The 26,654-nt window shown below is 59.3% G+C and overlaps 10 protein-coding genes across 10 annotated transcripts; 4 read left to right on the forward strand and 6 right to left on the reverse strand.

The window, feature by feature from the left end:
• Positions 1-161: 161 nt before the first annotated feature.
• Positions 162-846, forward strand: THITE_2170696 (uncharacterized protein). Its single transcript, XM_003654446.1, has one exon. The coding sequence runs from the start codon at positions 455-457 to the stop codon at positions 632-634; it is 180 nt and encodes a 59-aa protein (XP_003654494.1). The 5' UTR covers positions 162-454; the 3' UTR covers positions 635-846.
• A 632-nt stretch (positions 847-1,478) lies between these two features.
• THITE_2145375 (uncharacterized protein) lies at positions 1,479-4,877 on the reverse strand (the record flags this gene model as incomplete). Its single annotated transcript, XM_003654447.1, has 3 exons — positions 1,479-2,110; positions 2,172-4,401; positions 4,509-4,877. The coding sequence occupies 3 exons, from the start codon at positions 4,875-4,877 to the stop codon at positions 1,479-1,481; spliced, it is 3,231 nt and encodes a 1,076-aa protein (XP_003654495.1).
• A 3,178-nt stretch (positions 4,878-8,055) lies between these two features.
• Positions 8,056-9,647, forward strand: THITE_165277 (glycoside hydrolase family 28 protein; the record flags this gene model as incomplete). Its single annotated transcript, XM_003654448.1, has 4 exons — positions 8,056-8,463; positions 8,535-8,620; positions 8,680-8,935; positions 9,015-9,647. Exons 1-4 carry the CDS (start codon positions 8,092-8,094, stop codon positions 9,645-9,647), a joined length of 1,347 nt encoding a protein of 448 aa, XP_003654496.1. The 5' UTR covers positions 8,056-8,091.
• A 322-nt stretch (positions 9,648-9,969) lies between these two features.
• Positions 9,970-12,924, reverse strand: THITE_2117577 (uncharacterized protein). Its single transcript, XM_003654449.1, has 2 exons — positions 12,432-12,924; positions 9,970-12,361 (listed from the first exon to the last, which is right to left on the reverse strand). Exons 1-2 carry the CDS (start codon positions 12,692-12,694, stop codon positions 10,273-10,275), a joined length of 2,352 nt encoding a protein of 783 aa, XP_003654497.1. The 5' UTR covers positions 12,695-12,924; the 3' UTR covers positions 9,970-10,272.
• Positions 12,925-13,364: 440 nt separating this feature from the next.
• Positions 13,365-14,832, forward strand: THITE_52670 (uncharacterized protein; the record flags this gene model as incomplete). Its single annotated transcript, XM_003654450.1, has 4 exons — positions 13,365-13,471; positions 13,578-13,651; positions 13,722-13,919; positions 14,003-14,832. The coding sequence occupies 4 exons, from the start codon at positions 13,365-13,367 to the stop codon at positions 14,830-14,832; spliced, it is 1,209 nt and encodes a 402-aa protein (XP_003654498.1).
• Positions 14,833-14,958: 126 nt separating this feature from the next.
• Positions 14,959-16,463, reverse strand: THITE_2170697 (uncharacterized protein). The gene has a single exon (XM_003654451.1). The coding sequence runs from the start codon at positions 16,363-16,365 to the stop codon at positions 15,160-15,162; it is 1,206 nt and encodes a 401-aa protein (XP_003654499.1). The 5' UTR covers positions 16,366-16,463; the 3' UTR covers positions 14,959-15,159.
• Positions 16,464-16,875: 412 nt separating this feature from the next.
• On the forward strand, positions 16,876-19,031 carry THITE_2117581 (uncharacterized protein). The gene is made up of 3 exons (XM_003654452.1): positions 16,876-17,812; positions 17,871-18,447; positions 18,511-19,031. Exons 1-3 carry the CDS (start codon positions 17,064-17,066, stop codon positions 18,910-18,912), a joined length of 1,728 nt encoding a protein of 575 aa, XP_003654500.1. The 5' UTR covers positions 16,876-17,063; the 3' UTR covers positions 18,913-19,031.
• Positions 19,032-20,695, reverse strand: THITE_2117583 (uncharacterized protein). The gene is made up of 2 exons (XM_003654453.1): positions 20,251-20,695; positions 19,032-20,170 (listed from the first exon to the last, which is right to left on the reverse strand). The coding sequence occupies exons 1-2, from the start codon at positions 20,434-20,436 to the stop codon at positions 19,151-19,153; spliced, it is 1,206 nt and encodes a 401-aa protein (XP_003654501.1). The 5' UTR covers positions 20,437-20,695; the 3' UTR covers positions 19,032-19,150.
• Positions 20,696-22,629: 1,934 nt separating this feature from the next.
• THITE_2117584 (uncharacterized protein) lies at positions 22,630-24,397 on the reverse strand. Its single transcript, XM_003654454.1, has 2 exons — positions 23,252-24,397; positions 22,630-23,190 (listed from the first exon to the last, which is right to left on the reverse strand). The coding sequence occupies exons 1-2, from the start codon at positions 24,377-24,379 to the stop codon at positions 22,798-22,800; spliced, it is 1,521 nt and encodes a 506-aa protein (XP_003654502.1). The 5' UTR covers positions 24,380-24,397; the 3' UTR covers positions 22,630-22,797.
• Positions 24,398-25,103: 706 nt separating this feature from the next.
• THITE_117563 (uncharacterized protein) lies at positions 25,104-26,123 on the reverse strand (the record flags this gene model as incomplete). Its single annotated transcript, XM_003654455.1, has 4 exons — positions 25,104-25,203; positions 25,444-25,465; positions 25,674-25,724; positions 25,949-26,123. The coding sequence occupies 4 exons, from the start codon at positions 26,121-26,123 to the stop codon at positions 25,104-25,106; spliced, it is 348 nt and encodes a 115-aa protein (XP_003654503.1).
• Between the last annotated feature and the right edge of the window lie 531 nt (positions 26,124-26,654).

The following is a 26,654-nucleotide window of genomic DNA, read 5'->3' on the forward strand; positions in this document are numbered from 1 at the left end:
TGTCTCTGTGATGACATCAAAGACAACTAAGCCGGACACAAAGCATTCTTGCGCCGACCCAGCTACAGAGCACCATGGCTCCGATCCCAGACCGGGACTATAAAACCTCGCAATCCCTCTCAAGACTCGGCGCCTTCCTCTCCTCATCCACACCACAACCACTCAATCAGCCCTCAAGGAGAGCAGAAGACCACTCACAACAGCAGTTCCCTCTTCAGCTTGCACCCACCCAATCTCTTACAACCCTCTGGCCAGGCAAGGTAAGAGAAAAGCAAGGTAAGTCCCCACCACAGCAAGCAAGCAAGCAAGCCCAGCAAGCCCGAAGAGGGAACCGTCCCAGTGAGCTAGCCATCCGCTCTCCATCCCCAACTGCGACACCCCAACCCCCCACGTCCCACCTACTCTCCCGTCTTCTCAAAAAGACAACAAAGCAACCCACCGACACAAAACAAACATGTGCACGATCGGGTACGACCGCTTCGCCTGCGGCTGCGCGCTGCCCAATGCCCGGACGCTGCGCAAGTGCGATTGGGCCACGCTCAAGGGCCGCGCCTACGTGTGCCCGGACTTCCAGCTGAGCGAGGACGCGGCCAAGTCGATGGACTATGCGCACGCGTGCATGGCGCACTCGTAGGCGCGTGTGCTACGTTACGCTACCATCTACCTATTTGAATAGGGTGGTATATAAACTGCGGTGGTACCGCCGACCTGGTAGATCGGTTGAGAACGAGGAAGGAAGTGGAAAATGGGTGGAGTGGGTAGAACAGAAGCACAGAGGGGGTTGAGAAAGAAGAGGGGAAAATTGGGAAGGTAAGTTATCAGCAACAAAGGGGGAAGAGAAGAAAACGAGGAAGAGGAGAGTGGCCGGTGTGGAATCCGACTGCCGAGCCCAAAGCAAAGCAGTCAGAGAAGGGGCTCTCTCCTTTTCGAGATCAATAGTTCGAGTCCAGCCGGCGGCTGCCAGTCAGCAAGCTCGGCTGTTGTGTCGCTCATTCCGAACTGTATATAGTTACCTCGATCTCAGGATAGATCGACGTCACAAATACACTCACTCTTTTAATCCCAATGATTTATCCTATTTTAGTCTTGTTCCTTGAAGTAAAACTGCCTGATATCGCGGACTGCCCCTTGATTTGCTACCAACTGACCGTCCATCCGTGCGGAAACCAGGGAGCGAGAGCCATGGCGATGAAAATTGAAATAGCAGCAGCAGCAAGGCAGCAGATAAGAAAGAGATACCAACCTGGAAAGTTGAAAAGCAGCATGCATGTCTATGAACCTGCCCTGGCCCAACTCAATAATAGGCCGTTAAAACAAATACAAAAAGGGTTAGCAGCTGCCAGACTGGACGATAAGAAATGCACTATATGACCGCCGCCCTTGCCCTCCCAGCAACGCCAAACCTCCATATCCCTCCCTTTCCACACGCTCAAGTGCTCAATTTTGATCTCCATTCCCCGATGCCCTTTCCCACTCAATCAATCGTCCTCGGCATACCGAATCTCCGCCGACGCGGCAGGAGTCTCGGGCGCACCGCCATACGCCGCCGGCGTCGGCGCGCCATAGTACCCACCGCTAGCGGCGGGGGTCGGCGCGCCCACGGCCGGGGTCGGCGCCGCATCCGCGCCCCAGCCGCCCTGCCAGGCGCCGGGCGTCGGCGCGCTGATGGCGGCGGGCGTGGGCGCCGAGTAGGCGCCCGGGGTCGGGGCGTTGAGGGCGGCGGGGGTGGGCGCGCCGAGACCGGCGCCCGGCGTGGGCGCGTCGAACGCGTGGGATCCGCCGCTCGGGCCCGGCGTGTAGCCCCAACTGTCGGCGCCGCTGGCGCCAGGGGTGGGTGCCGAGACGCCGTAGGCGGGCGTCTTGGAACCCCAAGGGTCGCTGCCGCCGGCGCCGTAGGCGGGTGTCTTCGAGCCGTGGCCGAAGCCGTCGTGAGCGGGGGTCTTGGCGCTCGAGGACCACGCCGGAGTGCGGGAGCCGCCGTAGGCTGTGGCGCCTCCGTAGGCCGTGCGGTTCCCGTCGTAAGGGTTGACGGTCCGGGATCCGTCGCCCCAGGCGGGCGTGCGTGAGCCGGATGTCTCGGCACGGCCCCAAGCCGGTGTGCGCGCAATTGCTGGTGGGCCGGTTAGCTTGAGCACGGTGCGACATATAAAGGGGCAGCCTTGGTAACTTACACTTCGAGGAACCCCAGGCAGGAGTGCGCTCCCCTCCCCCTGCTCCCATGGGCGTCCTGCTTCCTCCCGACCACTCGCCAGGTCCGCCGAACCCACCCCGGGCGGGGGCGCCAAAGCCACCCCGTCCAGAGCGGCTGTAGATGTCGATCGGCTTCCCGGTGACCTTGTCCCTGAATATCAGGTCCGCCTTGGGAACGGTGATGATCTTGTTTCTGCCGTGGAGTTCGACGCGCGCGTGCGAGTCGGTGGTGTCCTTGACGATGCCCATCAAGCCCTTGTAGCCGCCTCTCCGGATACTCACGGTCTGGTTGATGGCGCGATCGGGTCCGAAGCTCTTGGGTGGCGGCATGTTGTTGTTCCCGGCCGGGTTGCGCTTGAGGGCGGGATTCATTGTGCTCAGATCGGGGCCCGTGTTCGCGTTGTTGATGCGGCCGCCCTTCGCGGCGATGGTCGTGACGTTGCCAGCTCTCGTGACGAAGACTCCGGCATTTTCCGTGGTGGCATTGCTGTGGAGGAAGACGAAGGACCGGTGGATGTGGATGATCTTGCCCTGGCGCTGCTGTCCGCCGTACTCGCGGACAACGTCGTCCAGCCGGATCTCGGAGCCGTTGCGATCGGCAGCGACTGCGGTTCTCCGCTTGGGCAGCTTGTTCGCGATCTGCGAAGGCAACACCTGCCTGGTCTCGCCATTCTGATCCAAGACGACCATCGACTCGCGATCGACTTTAACGATGCAACCGACAGTGGTGGGGTCGAGCTGCACCAGGTCAAGCAGCGAGTATTGGCCGAGGGAACCCTGGCCGCCGATGTCGCTCGCCTCGCGCAGGTCTTTGCTGAACACGGTGATTTCCGTGTTGGTCTGGTCTGTCACGAGAGTGACGCGGTCCTCGACGATCTTGACGATCATACCGACTTCGTCCCGGAAGCGGCTGCCGCCGATGACCTTGACGTGGTCACCGGTCCTGAAGCGCTTGCGCAGGCCCTTGTTGGGAACCTCGATCGTTTGGCCAGCCAGATCGCCCTCCGTGACCTTGAGCGTGACGATATCACCCTGCACATTCGTTACCCTGCCGACAACGCCTCGTTGTTCGCCCTCGAACACTTCGATGACATCCCCGGGGACGTAGGTGACGTTGTTATCCTTCAGGCTGGCAGCGAGGGCCTTGAGGTCAAGGTTTTCGGTGCCGTCCTCGGAGCCGCTGGCGAACTTGGTGACCTCTTCCAGCGTTGGATTTACGTCCTTAACCTCCAAGTGTTGAATCTTGATGTCCTTGACCTGGAAGCCGTTCTCGAAGTCCTCGCCCATGTAGGTCCAAGTGTTGGTCTGCGGATTGCCCTGAATATGGCGGGGGTGTCTCTTTCTCGCTTCGACTTCGCTGAAAAGCCGCTGGGGCGGGCGCGGGCCCGGCATTCCCGGACGCTTGCGCTTACCGTCTGGGGTAAGCGACGACAGCGCGTCGTCGCGGACACCGTAGTCCAGTCTGGGAATGAAGCGCACTCGGGCCTCCAGACCGTTCTCGGTCACGTCGAGGACTTGAGCAAGGTCACCAGCGTGCTTTGCCGGCTTCTTGAGTCGCACCCAAGCGCCGGGCTCCAAGTTCGGCGTCTTGGTGACCCGCAAGAGATCCGGCATGTCCTTGATTTCAACGAGCATCATCTTGGTCCGCGGGTACACGTTGAGGATGCCGTCCAGGGCTATCATGACGTCGTTCTGCCGGCGCGCCTCGACGTAGATGTATCCCTTCATGACTGAGTTGGGGCCAGCACGCTCAAAGGCGGCCGTGATGGGCGCATCGCCCCGGCTGTTAAGCCGCTCCTCCATGCGACGCATGATGGAGAAGACGACTTCCCGTTCCTTGCCTTCCTTGCACCTGACAGCCCAAATGCCGGGATCGTCCACGCTAGGCAGGAGCAGGCGCTTGGGCACGACAGTCATTTCTCCGTAACCTCGAGCGGGAGCCCGCTTGCCGTACCGCGCGCGCAGAATCTCGGCTTGTTTCTCCGCATCCATGCTGGCCTCGAGCTCACGGCGACGGTCGAGCTCGCGGTGTCTCCTATCATCCTCGAGATGCCCGCTGTCGGCAATGTCATCGGGGTGGGCGTTGTCAATAAAATCTTCAATTTCTTCGCCCTCTTTCTCGTCTTCTTCGGCTTCGTCCTCATCTTCGACTTCGGCTTCGATATCGAAGAAAGCGGCGCGGTGATCCTTCCGGCGCTTGCGGCGATGGCGCTGCGGGATGTGTCAGTGACTGACTGCAAAACGGGCAGCGGGGAGCTCCAGAAGTCGCGGCCGACAACAAATGGAGGAGACAAGAGGGAGACAGAAGGCGGGCTCACATGCTGAACGTCCTCGTCCTCTTCATCCTCCTCTTCCTCTTCTTCTTCATCCTCTTCATCATCACCGTTTCCGCCGTCGCCATCTTCTTCTACTTCCTCCTCGTCCCCGTTCTCATCATCTTCCTCATCTTCCTCGCGAGGCCGTTTCAACGGGCTCTTGGAGGGGGGTCGCTCTTCATCCTCGTCCTCGTTGTTTCCATCCTTCTGGGCAGCGGGGCTGCTTGCGCGTTGGGCGCCCTTGTCAGTGGCGCGCTGGCCGGATTCATCGTCGTTTTCCTCGTCGGAAAGGTCGGCGGGTGCGGGGTTGAAGTTGTCGTCCTCCGACTCGGAGTCGGCCGCAAATTGGAAGGGGCCGTTTGCCAACGCCATTTCGACGGCGTGGTATCGCGCAAGACGCTGGTTCGAAAAGCGCGAGTTTCAAAAGCGTGCGATCTTGGATCAGGCTGCAAGTGAGAGGCAATGGCAATGTGAAAGGGGAATGCGGTCGGCGTCGGAAGGCGGGAACAAAGGCAGCTTTTATGTTGAGAAGTTGAAGCACAGCGGCCAGCGAGGCGAACTCACTTCCTATTGTTAGCTTCGAAGAATAAGGTTGGATCTCACTACATGAATAGACCAATCGGGAATAGCGCAGCCTCAGAGCTGCAGTGGGAGCCATGGGCACGGGCCACGCAAGAGCTTTTTCTCTGGCAGCCCAAGCGCCCCACATGCTCGGTACTGTACGGAGCGCACATGTACGGAATACACGGTACGTTACCTTATCCGCACATCCCGCCCGCCCCACACACTCCGCATGTGCAGCATTGCCATCGCAGATGCTGACGTCTGCCTGCTTGGCTGACTTGAGAGGTGCGCCGGTCCAGCACCGCAAGCATGATGCATGCCGAAATAGTAAAATGAATTTACTCGTTGATGGCTATCTCGCGACCTTGATTCCTCCTCTGAGAGGGCGACCAGACTCCAGAGGCTGCTGCCTGGAATGCAGACCAGCACCCATTAATGCCCGGCCATGGCCAGACCCGCCAATGCCTGACACTCTTTTCCAAGCTCAATGGGTGCAGGCGCCGAGATAATCTCATCTTCAATTCTCCGACCGACGGTCACAAGCCAGAGTGTCTCCAATATGCCAGCGGCATCTTTGCCTCTTGGCATCCCAGAACACGCACCCGCGCTCCCTCATCCAATATTCCCCAGACGATGCCGTGGAGAACAACGTCGCTGAACGTTGGCAGCCGATGTTAGCTGGGCTCTGCCTGGAACATCACTCGCGGGGCAGCGTCTGGCACTTACCAGGCGCAATGAGCCGAAAAAAAGGACTCCTGGATACATGCGAGCTGCTCGCTCTCCTAAGGATGTGCGTGGCTCGGGGGAGCGAGCCCTGCCTCCTCATCTAATCTCCTCTTGGCTGCCTTCGTCACTGCTGCCGTAATCTGCGAGTGGGACATGTCGAGAAGGTGCAGCTCAACGAAGTATATGGCGCGCTTCACCATGCAGTCAGTCTCCATGTCTCGTGGGCGTCCCGTAAGCTCGGCGAGCTGGTCGGCGAGTTGGCTGATGTTTGAATGACGGCGGATGGCTGCAACACCCAGACGCAGAGTCCATATATGGGTCGACACCAGTGCTGGATCCTTCCGGTGCCTCAGCAGCTCGGAAACAAGGTCGGCCCGGCCCCTAGGGGTGAGTGTCTGAGCACGATGTATGTCCTTGGCTTGAGAAAGCAATATTGCGTCGGGCAGGAACACGTCTCCGATCTCGCGATGGACGAGGCCCTTCGTCAGCCACCGTTGAGCGTTTTTAAAGGCCCAAAACGAAGCGCGGCATGTCGCAATCAGCGACAAGAAGGTGTCGAGATCCGGGCAGTGATTGAAGATGTTCCTCAGCACAACCTCGGGAAGGCTGGCGAAGGTCACGCCATGACTATGGCCTCGGCCGTGAGTTAGATCAGGCGCGTCCATATCGAGAGCATAAGAGATGGTGCGAGCAAGGTCGGTCGGCAATTCAGGATCGGGAGTCGCAAATGGTAGTGATGAAGCGAGGTGTCTGACTGATATGGTGCGTGAGGAAAGAAGTCTCCGCGTTGTGGACTGCGGATCGTAAAGCTGGAAACCGGAATGACTTAATCGGCAAGGGTCAGAGCAAACAAAATAACCCAAGCCTGAAATCGTTTCTGCTGGGTTCAGGGACAGATTTCTCTGGGGGCAGCCGGTGAACAGCCCTCTTATTCGCTCAGTAGGTGAACAGGCAACACCGACAGTCTTATCATCCCAAAGTGCGACTGATGGACCAGTTCCAGCATAATAATGCTCAGGTAAAGATTCTTGTAGCTGGAAACGTGCACAGCTTTGTTGCTAAAAAGAAATAATGCGCCTTGAATTGTAATAGCACGCTCCCTCATCTTCTCCATAATGCTGGGGTGTTCGGACTGAGAGTATGTATTTGCAGAGCGACACGATGCCCTGGAAGACTGGAGCCAAGCAGGAGTGGAATGCACCTCCTTAGGTGAGTAGGCTGCTAGGTACCTAATTCCTGACCATCCTTCTAGAGAGCTAGGACATGTACTGTACCTCCCTCGGCACGTTCGTAAGCATTGGATTCATGTCCGGAGGCAATCCGCAATCGCTGCGTGCTCAAGAGCTCTTTGATGATTCACCAAAGCCGGCATACACTGCGAGGCAGCGTCCAGCGCTTCAAGATCTAAGTATGCAGGGTAAAAGAGCTATTAATCGATACGCGAGATCATTACCTCCCATCACCTTTTTCTCGCCTTGGTCGGGGCAGGGTCATCGAATTTCGACAAGGAGCGGGTAGTCCAAGTTTAGCAAACTGCCAACGGCATCACTGATCGCAAACCTCCAAGGAATTCAGAATTCGCTTGATTAAATTCTGCACTGCTCTAAATAAAGCATTTAGAAGTTCAGCCTTTCGGTGGCTAGCCAGGGCGTGAAGCACTGCATGTTGGGAGTGAGTTCAACGAGGTCATATGGATGACTTCCAGTTCTCCCGCCCAAAAACGCTCCATGCCCAAGCCAAAACACATGGTACACCAGAGAAGAGGAATGGCAAGACCAAGCAAGTTCTTATCCTCGTCCAACGTGCGGTGGGTCAGGAAGAGTGGACGTCGAGGCTTGCCGAGGATCTGCAGGAGGGGTGTGATCAGGCCGATGCTATTCGCGGATAAATCACCATGATGCGGCTTTCCCGGTCCACGAACGACAATGCTCGTCAAGACCAACAACAGCAACCCCCCAGACCTTCCCCATGCTTCCCCGGATTTTGACCCCGGAACCAGTGAGGCCAAGCTCGCCGGCTACCCGGGTTCTCCGCATCTCGCCTGTGGAGATTACCAAAAGTCAACGGAAGAACGCTCAGTTCAGCCCTCTTCCGGGCGGAGAAATTCTGAACATGGCTCTTGGCGTTCCCCGCAGCACGGTTGCGTTACGAGCGGTTCCGTTGTTTGGTTGCTAGGTGGTATCGACAAGGGAACCAGTCAAGAAGTTATTAAACATCCCCGGCGCCCAGCGCAGTCCATGACGATGAAACGGTCAGGTATCGTCAAACCTCTCCTCAAGACCCTGGCCTCGCCATCATGAAGTCCGTTGCGCTGCTCCTCTCCGTTGCTGCCTCCCTGGCCGCGGCGTCAGCCATTGCCGTTGAGCACGAGGCCCACGTCCGCGCGGATGCTTCGATCACCCTGCCTCGCTCAGCGGCGTCGAACTGCAACCCTCACAAGCAGAAGGATAATTGGGGTAACGCTGTTGAAAAGGACCGCAAGCGGATCACGATCCGCGCGTCAAAGAACGACCGGGACGACATCAGCGACGAGTTCCTGTCGGGCATCAAGCGAGCAAACAACGGCGGCCTGCTGCACCTGGAGAAGGACAAGACCTATGTCATTGGCAAGAAGCTGGATCTGAGCTTCCTGAAGGACGTGTACGTCAAGATCGATGGCGAGTTGAAGGTAAGGGGAAGCGGTGGTGTGAACTTTTCCGAACCGCTGAACCGACAGAGGGCCCGGCTGACGATTTGCAGTTCACCGACAACATCACGTACTGGCAGGCCAACAACTTCTTCTACTCGTTCCAGAACAGCATCACGTTCTGGGTTTGGGGCGGAAGGTGGGGTCACCACCCAGCTCAGCGGTTCATGCCATGTGAGCACGCTGACACTGCGGCAGGGACATCAAGATCTACGGCTCTGGCACAATAAATGGCAATGGTCAGGCGTGGTGGGACGGCTTCGCGGGGCACGAGATCCTCGACCCCAACAACGCGTACTACCGCCCGATCTTGTTCCTCACCGACAATGCCACCAACGTCGAGGTCAGGGGGATCCACATGAAGGACTCGCCCTGCTGGAACAACTTCTTCGTGCGATCCAAGAACGTCATCTTTGACGACGTGTACATCTCGGCCGTCTCGACCAACGCATCCGTAAGCAAACCCGTTGCTTTCCCTTTCCTCGCCTCTCCTCGTAACGTTCCTACTCACACGCGCAAACACACAAATCCAGTCCCTCCCCAAAAACACGGACGGCTTCGACTCGTTCAACGTCGACGGCCTCACCGTGACCAACACGCGCGTCAATGTGGGCGACGACTGCTTCTCGCCGAAGCCCAACACGACCAACATCCTGGTGCAGAACCTGTGGTGCAACGGCACGCACGGCGTCAGCATGGGCAGCATCGGGCAGTACGCGGGGGTCAAGGACATCATCTCGAACGCGCTGCTGCAGAACATCACGCTGCTGAACGGGCAGAACGGGGCACGGCTGAAGGCGTGGGCGGGCGCCGACGTCGGGTACGGGTACATCTCCAACATCACGTACCGGGACATCCACGTGGAGAACACGGACAACCCGATCGTGCTGGACCAGTGCTACTTCAACGTCAACCAGACGGAGTGCGCGGCGCACCCGAGCCGCGTCAACATCACCGACGTGCGCTTCATCAACGTGCACGGCACCAGCAGCGGCAAGAACGGCCGCGTCGTCGCCGACCTGACCTGCAGCCCCGGCGCCACCTGCACCGGCATCTACCTGCAGGACATCAACATCACGAGCCCCGCGGGCAGCCCGCCCGAGATCGTGTGCGACGGCATCCAGGGGGGCATCGGCGTTCCCTGCGTCTCGGCCAGCGAGGCTTAGAAAAAGGGTGGAGAAGGTAGGTCCTGGGTGGAAGCAAACAGGCTTGGAGAACGTTTGAGCTATGGGTAATGGATGTCCCTAGATATAGTAATAAAGTAATCCGGGCCATGTGAGGGCCATTTGGGAACGATCTTCCTGAAGAACGCAACTTTCCACCTCCCAAGACACTCTGTCAACCGTCGAACCCCGTGGACGGAACTGGGAGAACTCGCCCGTTGAGACTCGGCTATTTCTTCAAGTTGAGTTGGCAAGACCGACCAGTATCACGCCGATACTTGAGAAGAGAAAGATCAATAAGAGCCAAGACGGCTGGGAAGCCCCCGCCGCAAACTGAACCATCAGAAATTGCAGTCCCTGTAACTCCGTCCATGATCCCACAGCCGACCCATATTCGGTCGAACATCCTTCTTCCACCCATAGAAGCCAAACCCACAAGAACAGAACCCGCGCCGGGGCTGTACAGTAACATTCGCCAGAATAACACCCCGTCCTCCCAACACCATTTTCCCCAACCCCTGTATATCCCCATCTCGAAACAAGCCAGCTTCAAACACGACGCAAGTCGAAGGGGGGGCGAGACACGTACGCAACACCATAACCCCTCCCCCCCGCCCCCCTTCGCCTCTCAACCATCCTTGCGGCTGACCGATGCAATAAAACTCTGATACTGCTCATCATCCGCATCCACCGCCTTCCCATACCCCTTCCCCCTGCCCGACGAGTCCCTCCTCCCGCCACCAGCCTTCGCGGGCTTGGTATTCCACAGCACAGCCTGCGGCTGAGCAGCCGCCTTCGCATCCGCCCCAGCAGCTTCCCTCTCGCCGTCCTTGTCCTTCTCACCCGCCACCAGCCCCGTGCTCCCACGAGCGTCACCACCCTTGCCCTCCTTCAGGTTCTTCTCCTTCCCCTCGTCCTCCGCCGCCCCGCCTCTAGGCAGCCTCATCGCCAGAAGCACGTACTCCGCCCGGGTCATGCGCGCCATGACGTCCGCCATGTAGCGGCGCACCTCGTCCGGCGGCGCGACCACGCGGGCGAGGTGCTCGAGGTGGCGGCCCGTGTGCGTGAACAGCCGGATGGTCAGCGGCTCGTAGTAGTCCGATTTCGGGTCGGCCACCGGGTACTCGGCCCGGCTGCCCTTGAGCACGAGCAGGAACGAGGCGATGACCTGCTGGCCCGTGGGCACCGGCACGTACTCGAGCAGGGAGAACTTGGGGAAGAGGTAGCGGTCGCCCGTGCCGCCGGCAAATTCGAAGACGATGGCCGAGATGTCGGGTTTCGCGGGCGGTGGTGGTGGCCCTTTGGAGCGCAGGGCTTGCTGGGGCGGTGGGGGTTGCGGGGCGGCGGTTGAGGGTGTTGGTTGGGTATTCGAGGTGCCATTAGCCTTGCTAGAGCCAGGCAGGGCGGAAGAGGGCGGTTGGCCATGATGCTGCTGCTGCGACTGCGGCTGCTGCGATTGCTGCTGCGGGTTGTCTTTCAGAAGTTTGGCGCGTAGGCTGTCTAGGATGACCTTCAGATCTGTCGCGTCCGAGAAATGCGGCTTGTTCTCGGCGATGCGCCGGACCATGTCACGCGTGCGGAAATCGTCCAGCGCCGCCTTGACCAACATCACCACCAGCGGATCACTCCCTGCCGGCGGACGCAGGTCGGCAGAGGTCTGCTTGGGGTTCGAGCGCAGTACGATGTCCAGGATCGCTCGCACTTCGTCGGCAAAATACCGGACCGTCCTCCCATCGACCAGCAGTCTGTCGGCCGACGGACCCGCTGTGCCCCCGTTCCGTTCGCTCTCGGCCGTGATGGCATCGATGATGGCCTGAAACCGCTCGAGCTCATGCTTCGCCGCAGCTCCCTGTGCGACGCGTTTCATGAGGTCGCGGAGCTGGGGATCTGTTCCGGCCTTCGCTGCAAGCGTGAGGATAATCGGATCCGTGCCAGGCGCAGGCTTCGCTGGTGAGCCTGCTGGAGTAGCGCCGTTAGGTACCGGGTGCTCCACTGCGGTGTTTACCGGCTTAGGGAGGTCGGCTGTCGCAATTGGGCCCGACGGGACGGAGGAGCTAAGCGGCGGAGTCGGCCGTGGCGGTTGTGGTTGCGTCGTGGGCGACTTCTGTGGAACAATTGGTGCGACAGTGCTGGGCGAGAGGACCGACTCCATTCCCCGAGGCGAAGCAACGGGTCTCGGCCCAACAACAGGCATCGCTGGTGCCGGCCTCGGTATTTCGGGCGTAGGTTGCCCGACCGCGGGTTGCGCCGCGGACAGTGTCGGCGTCTGAGTAGGGGTTTGCACCTGCGTGTTTATCGGCGGCTTAGCGTCAGGCGGCACGGGAGCCTGCGCTTGTGCTTGAGTTGGGGGTGGTGTCGGAGTCGGCGTGGCCGTGGCCGTGGCGGAGGCCGTGGGCACCGCTGCGTTTGTGGTCGGTGTGGGCGGAGGAGGCATAACTCCGTTGGGCGGCCCATATTGTAAAACAGGACGTTCGGTTGGCGGCGCAGGTGGAGGAGGTGGTTTGGGGTCCTTGACGGCGTACATTGTGGCTTCGAAGACGTGTGGCTCGACCGTAATGGTGACTTGGCCGAGCTTGGTCATGCTTTCCTTGGGCGGGTTGTTCGGCTCCTCAATCACGACGCCCTTGCGCTTGGTCGGCTTCGACCAGTACTTCTCGAAAATACCCTCCATCGTCCACTTGTGGCGCGATCGCGACAGAGACTCGGCGAGAACTCCACTGGGTTTACTGTCAGCTTCTCGGCACTGCCCTCGCAGCCGAATACTGCGTGTGCGAAAGGAAGACGCACCTCTCAGTTACGCTCTGATAGTCTGTGCTCGAAAGGTCGTCGGGCTGGGGTGAATCGACCGTGGGTAGCGGTTTGCCGGCAGCGATCGACTGGGGCAGCGGAGAAGGCGCATCTCCGGCCGGGGCAGGGTCCGGCTCGGGAGCGGCAGCAGTAGCAGGAGGAGCCGGGGTGACCGATCTTTGCGGGGGGGTCATGGTCCTCCTCTTCGCTGCCTGCTCAGCCCGAGCCGCGGCGCGTGCCGGCAGCTTCCTCTTCTTCTCCATCGCAGCAGCACCGGCAAGTCGCCCGTCATATATTCATCAGCGTCGGAGCCTGCGTCGAAACGTGTGCGTTTACAGGCAGCACAATGACGGATAGCGCAGCCGGCCAAAACCGAAAGAGCTCATGCATACATGAAGGCGAGCGATTGGCGTGCGACTGGCATTGGACGCCGACTCGACCGTCGGGGATCTGAGGTTGCAAGTGCAAGCTTGTGGCTGGAATGGGCGAGACGGAACTCCAAAAGAAAATGGATGGATGCACTGAAGGGGGCCCTGGTCGTCGAGGTGTTACCGGCTTCCGACTCGCTAACAAGGACCCCTGCTCCGCTGCACTGGGCTGGACATGGGCAACCTGCGCACGGACTCTGGAGCACTGTGGTAAGCAGCGTGAATATCACCGACCGATACGCGGTAACTAACGCGATAAGAGTTAGGGCGTCTAACACAGCCTGGTTCATTTCTGTGAATCTCTCCCCAAGGTTAGCCACTAAAGGATCAAGATGTGTTAAGACGTTTAATAGCTGACCTGCACATGCAATACCACCCTTCCCATGTCAACTTGCTCAATGGATCACGAGCATCGTGCTTGCTCCGTGGTAAAGCGGGCGAAACAGGCCTCGGCGTAGCGTTCAGCATGTCGAAGTCCCAAGCTCGCCACCAGCAACCGTCCACCATGATTAACAGAGTGTCTGTGCTCGCCGCGAGTCTCGTCGTGGCGGCTCCCCTTGGACTCTACGTGCTCTTCCTCGGCCTGAGCGCGATCCCATACTTCCAACGCCAGTAAGTCTACCTGGACGTGTTAATTTGCATCCAGTTGCCTCAGTTCCAACCATCATGAGACTCAATAATTCAACAAAAAAATGCTAATGCGGGCGATCCTGGTCAGCTTTTTGTATGCACATAAAATCCACACGCTTTGGTGGGGGGACATCAACGAGCCAGAGCAATGGGGCTTTGCCAGTCAGTCCACCAGCTGCTGCGTATTGCTTGTGTGAATACTTGAGGAGCTGATGGGAACCATCGTCCCAAGAGAACCAAGTAACCCCTTTCCACATCACCACCGCCGACAACCTGACCCTCTACGCCTGGCACATCCTCCCCATGACGCTCTACGCCCAACACGAGTCCAAGCTCGTCTCCCAGCCTACCGGCTTCTGCCCCGATATCACCGCCACCGAAAACTTCCGCCTCCTCCGTGACGACCCCACCGCTAAGCTGATCATCTCCTGTCCGTAGTCCCCGCCCCCCTCCCCTTCCCCCCTTCTTCTCCTTCCCACTAACTCACTCACCAACCAACGCGCCAACCACCAGTCCACGGCAACGCCGCACAGCTCACCCAGGGCCAGCGCCCAGCACACTACCATTCCCTGACGGCTCTGCACTCGCCCTACCACCTGCTCGCCATCGACTACCGCGGCTTCGGCCTCAGCACGGGCCGCCCGACGGAGCGCGGGCTCGCGCTAGACGCGCACGCGGCCGTCGCCTGGGCGACGCGCGTGGCCGGCGTGCCGCCCGAGCGCATCGTGCTGGTCGGGCACAGCCTCGGCACGGCGGTGGTCGCGGCCGCGAGCGAGCTGCTCTCGCTGCGGGGCGGCGACGGCGACGGCGACGGCGACGGCGACGGGCCGGTGGATTTTGCCGGGGTCGTGCTGGTCGCCGGGTTCAGCTCGCTGCCCGAGATGCTCAGCGGGTACGCGATCGCCGGCTGGCTGCCGGTGCTGTGGCCCGCGAGGTGGTGGCCTTGGTTGGAACGCGTCCTGATGGAGAGGGTGGTGGATAAGTGGGATAGCGCGGGCAGGTGGCGGGAGATTGTGAAGGGGGTGAAAGCGAGGGGCGGCAGGTTGAGGTTGAGCTTGGTGCATGCGAGGAATGATTGGGATGTTCCGTGTCATGAGGATGATAAGTTGTTCAGGGCGGCCGTGGAGGGGTTGGTGGGAGATACGGAGGCTGAAAGCTTCGAGATGGAGAAGAAGAGAAGGACAGTGTCAAGGGGGAAGGATTCGTTTGTGACGACGTGGCGGGAGGGGGATGTGATGATCCGTCAGGAGCTGGTTCCGCATGGAGGTAGGTGTCGTTCAGCCCTCAGCCCTCAGCTTGGGAACCTGTTCGAGGAGCGAAAGCCTGACGATCCCAGGACATAACTCAGTTCTGACCTCTGCTCCCGTACTGCTTGCCGTCATGAGGTCGTTCGATCTCGGCGACGAGACTGCAGTTTGATGCGCCGGACCGCAGAACAAGGGCGCGTGGCTTTCGGGACGGACCACAGTCAAGGCCGCGTCGTAGAACACGGTGGAAGATGTTCAAAGAGCGCAGGTACAAAGTGCTATATACGACACGGCATGCAGTCCGGATCAGGGTGCAAAGAACCAACTATGGCAAAACCCAGAAGAACGCCGGCACACGAGACGACGCGGACAAGCCACCCGGTAAGATCCAAGACGCACCCAAATCCAACATCCAAATGCGCTCTAAAACGAATCCCCACCCCAGCCGAGTTGGCGATTCACCGCGGTTATGGCATTGATACCCTCTCGAAGGAACCTTGGCGCGCCTTCCAGGATGTTGCCGAAAGGCTCCGAGGGGTCCGTCTGGGACGCAATCAGATCCGCCTGGTCTAGCGTCCCCTGGCGCTTGTCCAGAACTGCGCGACTTATGGCCCGGCCCCACAGGTTGTAGATGTGGGCTTCCGACATGCTGACATAGCGTTTGTTGCCGTTTTCTTCGGTCACGGAGAAGGGCCAGTCTGCCATAGCGACCTCGAACTTCTTGGTCCGGAAGAAGAGGAACGGCCAGGTGAACAGCCAGAGGAAAGTGAGGTAGCACAACCACACGATCCACGGTGTGAGTCTCCACCTATTGACCCTGCACTCGTTGTACACGATGACAATGTTGTCCTTGACCGGGAACGTGATGTCGACATTGCCTCGGTAATTGGTCCCGCGCACAAGGGCCTCGAGCTGGTCCTTCATCCTCTTGTGGTCGAAGCCGACCACCCGCCGCTGCAGCACGAAGCTCTTGACCCCGGCATGGCTGGCGCAGTACCGATGGCACCACTCCGCCAGCGTCGGCTTCGGCTCGGTGATCTCGATGTCGCGCTTCACGCCAGGCGCCCGTTTCCGCAGGATGGTCCCGCGCCGCGCCTTCTCCTGGTTCTCAACGGTGCGCAGTTCCTTCCACGACACGCCCCTCGTGGCGTCGGAAAAGAGATAGGGTGTCAGCTCGACCGACACGTCGAAGTCCGTGACCGTCTTCTTCTCCCGCTTGCCTTTCTCCTCGACCATCTGAGTGTGGGTCCCACGGATGCGGACAAACGACCGCGGCGGCTTCTCCGCGGAGAGTCTGATCTGCTTTTCAAGTACGCCCGGCTCGTTATCCAGGCGCGGGTGCATGAAGAATTCAACAGTTGAGCCGGCATCGATTTCATGCAGCCCTTGGCCGTCACGCAGGGCGTCCGTGACATAGTCTGGTTGGTGGATGTTGGGAAGCAGCGGCGCATTGGCGGCGGCGTTTGGCTCAATATCTGTATAGAGAGGAGGGAGGTCGTCGGGTTGCAGCTCCGGCACATCATCGTCAAATGCCCGGTCGCCGGGCTGGGTATGGAGCGACACGGCATCGGCGTCGCTGGAGCTGCTTCCGGCAATGCCGGGAATTGGGGAAGCAGTCGGTTTCCCCATGATGATGAAAGTTAGTTGAAGCAAGCGATTGTGGGGAGTGTATGGGATTTAGGGACCGGAAATGAATGAAATCAGGACACCACCGAGACGGACCTGGGAAGAAGAGACGAAAAAGACAAAAGAGAGAGATGCTCATGGGACGAACACACGCCCAACAGCAGTCGCCCACCTTCGCGACCCATCCCTCCAGGGGCAGGGGCTCTCAGGCAACAGTGGCGGAGCGCCCATAGCGTCACCAATCAGGGCTTAGCGCTACCCACGTATATTGGACACATGGCCCGTGCATATTCCTTTCCCCAATGTCTTCTTGCGGAGCATGCCAGCCATTGGGCTTTATAAGAGGTCAGCGCGTTCATCATCAAGCTGGTGACGCCGAGAGATTATGTGAGGAGAAATGATTGGCCAAGAGGTTGGTTGTTGTCTGGTGGTTATCACAGTTGGCTGAAGGTGGAAACAGTGGAAAGTTTCGCGTCTAAGGTACCGAGTACGGTATGTACTTCGGAGAGCTTATCGATAAGCCTCTCTGACCTTTGGGGGCTTCTTGTGTACCCCGCGGCAGCAGCCCCACTCTCGGCATGAAGGAGCAACTTCGGAGTTGAAATGTGAATGAACTGCCCACCCTCGTGGCCCCGAATTGCGCCTGCCGCAGATTACCAATTCACACTGTTCTTGACCAACGGGGCATCCATCTGTGCATCATGGCTGAGGAGTCGAAACAGGTCGATCCGACCAAGGAGCGCGGCGCCGAAGAAGCTGCGGAGACCCTCGCAAATGTGAAGAACAAGCTCGCCGCTGCCGCCGCCGCCGAGTCGGAAGGGGAGTCGGGTTCTGAAGCCGAGGATGCCCCAGTCCCAACGACATCTGGCGATGGAGCGGGGAAAAAGAAGAAAAAGAAGAGCAAGAAGAAGAAAGTCAAGCAGGCCCTAACTGAAACGCTGGGCCTGACCTCGGCGCAGCAGGCGGCCGCAGCAGCGGATCCCAAGAAGGCGATCGAAGGCTTGACACCCCAGCAGATCAGCGAGTTCATCGCCCTAAACCCGGCCCTGGCGAACGAGCTCATTGGCGGCGGCGAGGGTTCCTCGGACGTCACCGCTGCCGCTGTCGAAGCCTTCAAGAAGCTCAAGCTGCAGGATATCATGACGGGTCTGGCGAGCAGCGGCAAGAATCGCAAGGACATGGCGTCCTACAAGTTCTGGAGCACCCAGCCGGTCCCGCAATTTGGGGAGGACGACGCGAAACTCGTCGAAGAGGGGCCTCTAAAGATACAGGACGTCAAGGATATCCCCACAGAACCGATACCTCTCGCCCTGGAGCCATTCCGTTGGGTGACTATGGATCTCACGAACGACGCGGAGCTGGAAGAAGTCGAGAAGCTACTGTACGGTCACTATGTGGAGGACGACGAAGCCATGTTTAGGTTCAAATACTCGAATTCGTTGTTGCGCTGGTAGGTTGATGCGCAGCTAGGCTACGACGGGAGATAGCTGGGCTAACGTCGCCTCCAGGTCGCTTCTATCGCCGGGCTGGAAGAAAGAATGGCATGTCGGCATACGCAGCGGTAACACCCTGTGTGCCTTCATCTCGGCTATTCCCACCCAGATTCGCGTGCGCAACAACGTCATCCGGGGCGCCGAGGTCAACTTCCTCTGCGTACACAAGAAGCTGCGGGGCAAGAGACTTGCACCTGTGCTCATCAAGGAGATCACAAGGCGGGTCAACCTCGAAGGGATCTGGCAAGCAATCTATACCGGCGGTATCGTGCTTCCTCGGCCGGTGAGCACCTGCCGATACTATCATCGCGCCTTGAACTGGATGAAGCTGTACGAGGTGGGCTTTAGTCCGTGCCCGCCGAACAGCAAACCCGCATACCAGGCTCGGAAATACGTCGTGCCCGAGAACACGTCGACACGCGGGCTGCGGGAGATGGAGGCCAAGGACCTGGCGGCCGTCCAAGATCTGCTCGAGCGATACCTGAAGCGGTTTGATCTCACCCCGGAGTGGGACAGGTCGGAGGTCGAGCACTGGTTGCTTCACAAGCGGGATGGCCCCGGGGAGCAGGTCATCTGGTCATACGTTGTTGAGGTAAGCAAGGATCGAGTTTTCTGACACCCTTTGACAGTCAACGGGCTCACACCTGTTTTGCAGGATGCCAACGGCAAGATCACGGACTTCTTCTCCTTCTATTGCCTGGAATCGTCGGTCATCCAGTCGCCGAAGTACTCATCTATCCGCGCCGCCTACCTGTTTTATTACGCGACCGAAGTGGCCTTCACGGCTCCGGGGGACCGCTCCGCGTTGAAGACGCGCCTGAACGCCCTGATGGCCGATGCCCTTATCCTTGCTAAGCGGTTGAACTTCGACGTCTTCAACGCGCTTTCGTTGATGGACAACTCGCTGTTCCTGGAGCAGCAGAAGTTCGGACCGGGTGACGGTCAGCTGCACTACTACCTCTTCAACTACAAGGCGAACCCGATTCACGGCGGCGTCAACAAGCGGAACCAGTTGGAAGAGGGTGTCTCTAGCGGGGTCGGATTTGTTATGCTCTGATGCGGGGCAGCGCCGGAGGGATCGAGGGTGTTCGGCAGGGCGTCAGAAAGAAGACCAGACTCGGAAGACAGGGCGCCGTTGGCTGCTACTGGTGCTACACTTACGCCGACCCATCTCATGTGCGGATGTTTCTGTCCTTTTCCAATGATACCCCCTCCACCCAGCCTTCTAGAATGAAGAATGAGTCCTCTCCGAACTCCAACTCCCGGGCCCCTCTCTAACCGTCTACCTGCTCACATCACGCCCTCCCATCCAACCTCTCCCCGAGCGCACAGTGCTCCTCAATCGTCCGATTAAACCACTCCCACCTCTCCACCAGCGGTGCGTGCCCCATACCCTCCACAATTATGCCCTTGCCCGGCTGGATGAACTCTATCAGCTTCTGCCCGTGCGGCAGGCTGATCATGCCGTCCTCTGTCCCGTGCATGACCAAAATCCGCTCTCTCCCCACCCGGTCCGCCATCTCCCTGAGCTGCGCCGCGCTCTTATGGTGCCACCCGGCCGCGATCAGCTGCAGCAGGAACCCCTTCAGGCCGAACCGCGCCGGGTCCAGCCGCTTGTGCATCTCCTGCGCGACGAAGCGCTGCGCGTTGGTCTCAAACCGGAGGTAGCGCGCTTGGCCGTCGCCCTCACCACCACCACCACTACCAAACACTCCAAAAGAATTCCTGTTGTTTGATAAGAAAGATAACCAAGGCGAAGAAGGCGGCGGCGGGGGTCCGCAGCGGGGCGTGCGCCCGGGCTCGGGCAGGCGCACGTCGTCGGGCGCGGCGAGCCAGGCGTGCGCGAAGATCTGGCGCGCCGAGTCGGCCACGGACCGGTCCACCGTCTTGGGCATCAGCAGCGACGCCCGCTGCGCCATGTGCTCGGCGAACGACGTCGTGTTCTCCACCGCCGCCGCCGTGCACACCAGCGACAGGCTCGACAGCGCCCACGGGATCTGGCACGCCAGCTCCTGCGCGATCATCCCGCCCAGCGAGATGCCGACTACGTGCAGGCTGCGCGGGCGCGGCGCGCTGGTGGTGGTGGGGTCCAGTAGTGGGAAGGACCGCGGCAGCCAGCCGACGGTCTGGTGTGCCAGCACCTCGACGATGTCGCGCGCCATCTCGCTGGTGCTGTAGCGCATCAGCGGCTTGTCGCTGTCGCCCATGCCGCGGTTGTCGATCAGCAGCACCGAGTACTGCTCGCGGCGCTCGTGGCCGAAGTGCAGCGTCTGCCGCTGCCAGGCGGACTTGAGCCCGCCGAGGCCCATGATGAACTGAGATGGCAGTTGTGAGCGAGCTGGGTTGGCTCAGAAGGTCGGAAGTTGGAGTCGGGGGGAAATGCTGGATCACTCACAATCAGTTTGATGGGGCCGGCGCCATGGATCTCCCACGAAATGTTGAACGGCCCTCCGCGACCCTCCGCTACGGGAACCAAGCCTTTGCGGTCCGGCTCGAGGTTCCAGATGGCGGTTGGGAAGGCCGGATGCTTCAGCGTTTCGGCAACCGTCGGGATAGCCGGCGTCGGCATCCACGGCGTCATGATGGCACGGGAATATCGAGAAATCCAACACACAAAGAATGGAATACAAGGGACTGAATCTAACGATGGGAAGAGTGCCTCCAGTCGAGTTAAAGAGGCAACTGTGGCAGACGACCCTACGGCGGCTTCGGTTGCTCGGCACGCGAGCGTCTTAGAGTCTCGTGCCTCTTCGCCAATGGTGGGCGAAACACATGCACACACTGACGTAGTCCGGAAAGAGCGTCAGGCACGGTAATTGTGACTGCATTGGGGTAAGTTTACGTACTTACGTCACCGCGAGGGGTCGTAGCTCGTAAATTACAGATAACACGGCTTAGGGTTAGGGTCACGATGCTGCGGACTGCTGATCAGGTCTTTGGCAACTGGCACTTCCCTCTCCCCGCCCACACCTTCAGTCAGTTGCCATGCCCATTGTGAGCCCCCGGATGGTGCCCGCAGGAGGCAGAAACAAGCCGACTGCAGTTTCTGAGACAGAGATGCTCTTCAAAAGCCAGTATGTGTTAAATCGACAAGGTAAATTGGTCCAGCAGTACTTCCATAGTGTAGGACCGGGCGATGACAACCAACGGATTATCAGGCTAGTTGTTTTGGAAGCAACTTAATATTTACCCGGCTTACTATTTGTTCCACAGGTGGCTTTGCCAGCAAAGCTGAGAACACAGAAGTTTCAGCCTCGGAGCGAAGCCCTTCTTCACCGAATGGCCTGAGCATGCAGTTCGGAGAACCTCCCCTGGCTATTGGACGTCACGATGATCTGTGCTACAGCTAGTCGGACAAAGGAGGAGCGGCGACGGGGGCGGCGGGAACGACTGGTGGGACAGGCGCGGCCACGGGTGCAGCAGCGACGGGGGGAGCGGCGACGGGAGTGGCGGCGATAGAAGGCCTTGGCCTTGCGCGGCCCCCGTCGCCGCCGCCCGCGTGGATCCGTACGAGCCTGCTGTTGCTGCCACGCTGCCCCCATCGCCCTCCGGGAACTTCCACATCCATGATGATGGGTGTTTTGGGTAGGGCTGTTGATGGTGTTGTGGACGGCGAGTTCTTCACCGCCGGCTCGTCCCAAAGCCGCAGCGGTTACCGGCGGCGGCGGCCGCGACACCACCACCAGCAAGCCCTCGCTGGATCGGCGCGGGCGGCGGCGACGGGCGGCGGGGCCGATCCGTACGAGCCTGCTGTTGCTGCCACGCTGGACGCGTCGGCTTGGCCTTGCGACAAGGCCATGGTGGTGGCGCCGCTGCCGCCGCCGGTAACCGCCGCGGCTAACGATGGCGGCGACGGCGTGGCCGCGACAGCGGCAGCAACGACGACGACTCGAGCGGGTCGGTGTCGACGTGCTTCCAGTCCTTGATGTCGGCCTTGGGCACGCCGCGGCCGTTGAAATGGCCGTCGATGTATACGTACTTAGGCCACTGCACGAAGGACCCCGGCACATCCCGTTGGCGCGGCGACGCCGTCGCCGAACAGCACACTCGCTATTAGAGGGCGTCGTTTCAAGTGAGAGTTTGGGCGACCTGCTGACCCAGACTGGATGAAATGCTGGAAACGTAATAAGTAGACAACATGTTCCTCAATTGGATAATATCTCTACATCAAACTTCGACATCAGCGTACGACCCGCAGTCCTCCACCGGATCTCCATTCCGACTCCGACAAACCCCCTTACACCCTCCTCAAATCTCTTGGTCCCCCCCTCTCATTTTCCAGACGTTCGCCAACTGTATTGCCAGCCATGTTGCTCCCCTAATCCAGATCACCTTAGTTTACTGCTCTCAGCACACCTGCTCCACAGCGCTAGCTGGCCGACACTTGGGAGCTCAGGCAATGTGGAAATCATTGAACTACGCCAAGTCTAACGACAGGTACATGAGTGACGTCGACAGATACCACACTCTGCTGCCCAAGGACGAAGACTTCTCCTTCGACTTCAACAAGACACAGTTTCCCTATGGTCAAACGCAGACTTTCCCGCGTTTGTTTGTAAGAAAGGCCTTGCCCTGGACGTCACGACCATCCGCGTCTGCAGCATGGCAGGGCCAACTCGGCGGATGAGCTGGTAACGTTTAGGGCCAGGATTCCGCACGGGCTTATCGTTGATGTTGCGGACTGCCGGAAGAAGTGTGACGTTGTGATCAGGAGTGGGCTGGGCTGTATGGTGGGATAAATGCATGAGACGCTCTCGAAGGATCGCACGGGACATGCCGAACCACAAGAGTGAGTTGGATTACTTTCTTAGTGCCTTTTATGGAGTGGAATGAGGGCTGATCGTTATGTTACACTGTCGCTCATGAGCCTCTCGACCGGAGCGTTGGATGAGAAGAGAGATAAACCATCGCAGAAATATCAGCTGTATCTCCGTGCCACCGACTAGCCGAAGTAGCTGCGTGCCAGGCGAGCCCAGAAATGTCCCGACCATCCTCGCGAAGGACCAGATGAACAGGACCAACAGCTCACGTCGACGCGGTCTCGGCACCGAGCGTTATCGAACTTCGCGACTTGTGGATAGGGGCACAGAATGCGGCTCTGCACAGCTCCGCCCAGGACGGTGACGTTGACCGGCGTCTGCTCGGGTGCGACGCCGCTCTCCACCCAGGCGCGGAGCTGTTCGAACAGACTGGCTGGCTGTCCGCTCGACTTCCCAGAGCAGTGGCCAAGACCTGGAACCTCAAAGTGCCGGTAGAACTTGTGGACATCTGGCACCAGGGCTTCCACCTCCTGGTAGTACTGCCGCGTCGACTTGGAGGCGACTTCACCATCCGCCTGCCATCTCGTTCAACTTTCAAGGACAATCTCATGTGACAACCAAGGGACGACAACTTACAAGTCCGTGGAACGTCACCATCTTCCCCCCGGCATCGCGAAATCGGGACAGGTCAGGGTCGTCGGTATCCACAGCCGAGCGGAACAGCTGCCGGCCGAGATGCAGCAGATCATCGAACTCGGCGTGCGTGAGATTCAACGGGTTGAAGCTCGGGTCGCCCCTGGCCAGGTACTGCGTCATCCACAGCAGGGCCAGCGAGCTGGGAACGCCCACGCAAATACCAGAGCTGCAGTCGGTCGCCGCAACCCCGGGAATCACGAACGGACCGCTCCCCTGCGTGACCAGATCCGCTCCCGGGTCAAGCCCATGCCAGAGCGCCTTCCCCTCGGCCGCCGACAGCGCGTCGACCTCGCAGCCGCGCGGGTACGCGCCGAGCAGGTGCATGACCTGCTGGGGCCAGAACAGCGCCAAGCCGACGCGCGAGGTCCACAGCACGGGCGCGCCGGCGGCGATGCCGTCGTACGCGCGCGGGTACCGCTGCGCGAGCATGACGCCCTGCCGCCCGCCCTGCGAGCAGCCGTTCCAGTAGGAGAAGGAGGGCGGGCGGCCGTAGAAGCGCGCGACGAGCGCCTTGCCGATGACCGCCTGGTCGTTAAGCGCGACCGACGCGAAGTTGGTCAGCGTGTACCAGTTGATGTTGCCCGGGCTGGCCAGCGCGACGCGCGACGGGTCCGGGTTGGCGCCCAGCCCGGCGTCGGTCGTCGTGGTCGCGTAGCCGTCGCCGATGGCGCCGGCCATGCCCTGGTACGAGACGGGCACGCGGCCGGCGTCCCAGCCGCTGCCGCCGACGGCCTGCAGCCGGCCGTTCCAGGAAGGGTTCTCGACGGGCAGCCAGGTCTCGACGATGATATTGTCGTTCTGGCCCGGGTGGGTGTACGACACGGTGACGTTGCAGAACGTGGCGCCGTGCACGTCGATGGCGGGCTGCGTGAAGCGGAGCTCCGCGGGAACGGACGCGCTGTAGTTGGCCACCAGCGAGGCTTCGAGGGAGAGCACGCTGGCGCCGAAAAACGAGAGACCGGTGAAGGTCGACGGCACGCACGCTGCGGAGAGGGACGCGGCCATGCTGAAGATGGGGGTGGTGAAGACGGGCGACGGGAGGCTGGCGCAAGTGAGGGGGTGCCCCATTGCTGGAAGGGTGATTTCACGCGACCGCCATGGCTGGCGTGGGATCTGAGCCCCTTTTGGGCGTCAAAGGATCAATGCTTGATGTCCGCAGCCCGGTAAGTTGCTGGTGCCGAAGTCAGTTGACTGGTAACCTAAGCCGCTCTTGGTGAATGCCATTGGCTGGTCACGCGGTTCCCCTGGCAAGCAAAATGCGGCAGCCGGAGGCGGAGCGAATGTTAGACCGAGCAAGTGTCCGGTTGCATTCTACGGAGTCCTGCTGGGTCGTGGTGGTACGTAGAGCACCTTAGACGTTTCTTCAGTTTGCTTTATGAGATCTCATCCGTATGATCCTACATCATAGATGGTTGTGTAGTGCACTGTGTTTGAGATTCGCGATACATATCTTTCCTCGGCTTAGATTAAAGGCGTGTTATGGGGCAGTTTTCACAGGGAATGAATCAATACCTTTAGGAGTCAAGATCAATCTTATCCCGTCGCTTTCTGTCGAGACTCATGGGTGGTGGCTGTCTCTGTGACCTTCTGCCTGCATGCCACCTGCTCTCATCTCTCCGGGGGTAAATAAATTTATTTGTCCCAGGGCAGCGAAAATCCCTCTGGAAGAACAGAGGGCAGCAAAATCCCCCCCTTTTCTTTCGCCCTCAGGTAGTGTAGTTTGTGTAAGTAGTTAGCCTGGGCTCGGCGAGGGGAGGACCAGGACCCCGGATAACTGACTGACGGGATCTGCCTACCTGATGCCCTTGGCCGATATATTGAAGACTCCCATTTCCCAGATGCCTGCCTTAATGCACTGCGTAATGTAGCCCGAGCTGATAGGCATCACAAGACTGCACGTCTTTTGTAGAGGCGCACGATTTTGAGCCTACGGTCTACGGCAACTCTTGGATGTCCAACGGGCACTTGATGCAGGCCAATTGTTAGGAAGTCATTGAAGCGAAGCTTCAAGACGAGACCTTGCGCTGGGTACTATGTACACAGTGTAAGCGAAGTCGGAGGCTTTGCTTCATTTACCAGGCTAATCCTCCAGAGTTTCTCGTGCGTGGATTGGATGCCACACCAAGCCTTACCGTATTAGGCCGAAGCTTTCCCCTTTTAAGACATCTTTACCACAGTGTCAATTCTATACCTCTATAGAGCGGTAATAACTAGGCTCTAACTTCGTTGTCAGCTTATAGAAGATATAGGAGCATTAACGGCTACTTGACATAGTTCGAAAATGTAGTGTTGTAGGCGCTATTGAGAATGTTGGCGACGTCATGGTGGTGTGGCGTTGTAGCTGAACTGCGCCCTTACCTACCTAGGTAGGCAAGGCGAGCTATCGCTTCGGCCAGCTTCGCTTCACCACTTGCTGGGGCGTGGCACAGCCAAGGTCTCGTATCGTTAGTGTGTATAAGGGATATCTAAATTAAATAAACGAACGGGAAAGAAAAAGTCACGGAAAGGGGAGAAAAGGCGAGGGAAAAGGAACAAGGGTTCTCGTCGTCATTGGTCATGTCCATCATTATCTTGTCCTCCTTCTCGTCGTCCTCCTCACCCCCCCCCCTTCTCTCCCGGGCCCCTTCTCCTCCTCACCACCTTCCCAAAAAGGGATGAGCGGGAGGGCGGCGGCCAGCTGCGAGTGGGCAACCACCAGCAACCCATACGCCACCGACGCCAACACGACCATGGTGGGCAAAACGGGGGCGGGCGCCCACCTGGACCGGTAGCACCGCTCAACAAGGTCGAGAGCGCCCTCGCAGCAGTCCATGGCGGCGACGAAGGTGGTGACGGTGGCGGTGGCTGCTGTTGCTGCTCCTGCTGCTGCTGCTGCGAAGCCGAAGAAAAAAAAAGAATTCAGTCTACTTGTTGTAGAGAAATACACAGTAGACGCACGATACGTGCCTATCTCAACGTCGCTGGAAGTCGAATGATGGATGGCTCAAACCCAACTTCATTCACCATCCTTGGTTCCTTCCTGGAAATTCCCCACAGTTGATGTCCAAGATGTGACCTGGCTTCACAAAGATGGTTGATTTCTCAATGTCACGCCTGCTCTCCAGGGTTCTCCCGCCGTGTAAACAGAGGCTTGCGAACCTGAGGTGATCTTTGAAGCTTTGTTCGAGCTCCTGTCCGTGAGCAATTACATCGCGTTTTTGTCTTTTCCCTCGCTGAGCAATTGGTGTTCACTACCAATTTTACAATCAAGCTCCCCTACACCTACCGTCGATCGCCTGGCCCAATCAGTCCCGTCGCCATCATCTTCAAAACCAATGGACTTGATCGGCGGACTTCGAAGTGC

The sequence above is a fragment of the Thermothielavioides terrestris genome, chromosome 3 (genome assembly GCF_000226115.1).
Source record: "Thermothielavioides terrestris NRRL 8126 chromosome 3, complete sequence".
Lineage (NCBI taxonomy): Eukaryota > Fungi > Ascomycota > Sordariomycetes > Sordariales > Chaetomiaceae > Thermothielavioides > Thermothielavioides terrestris.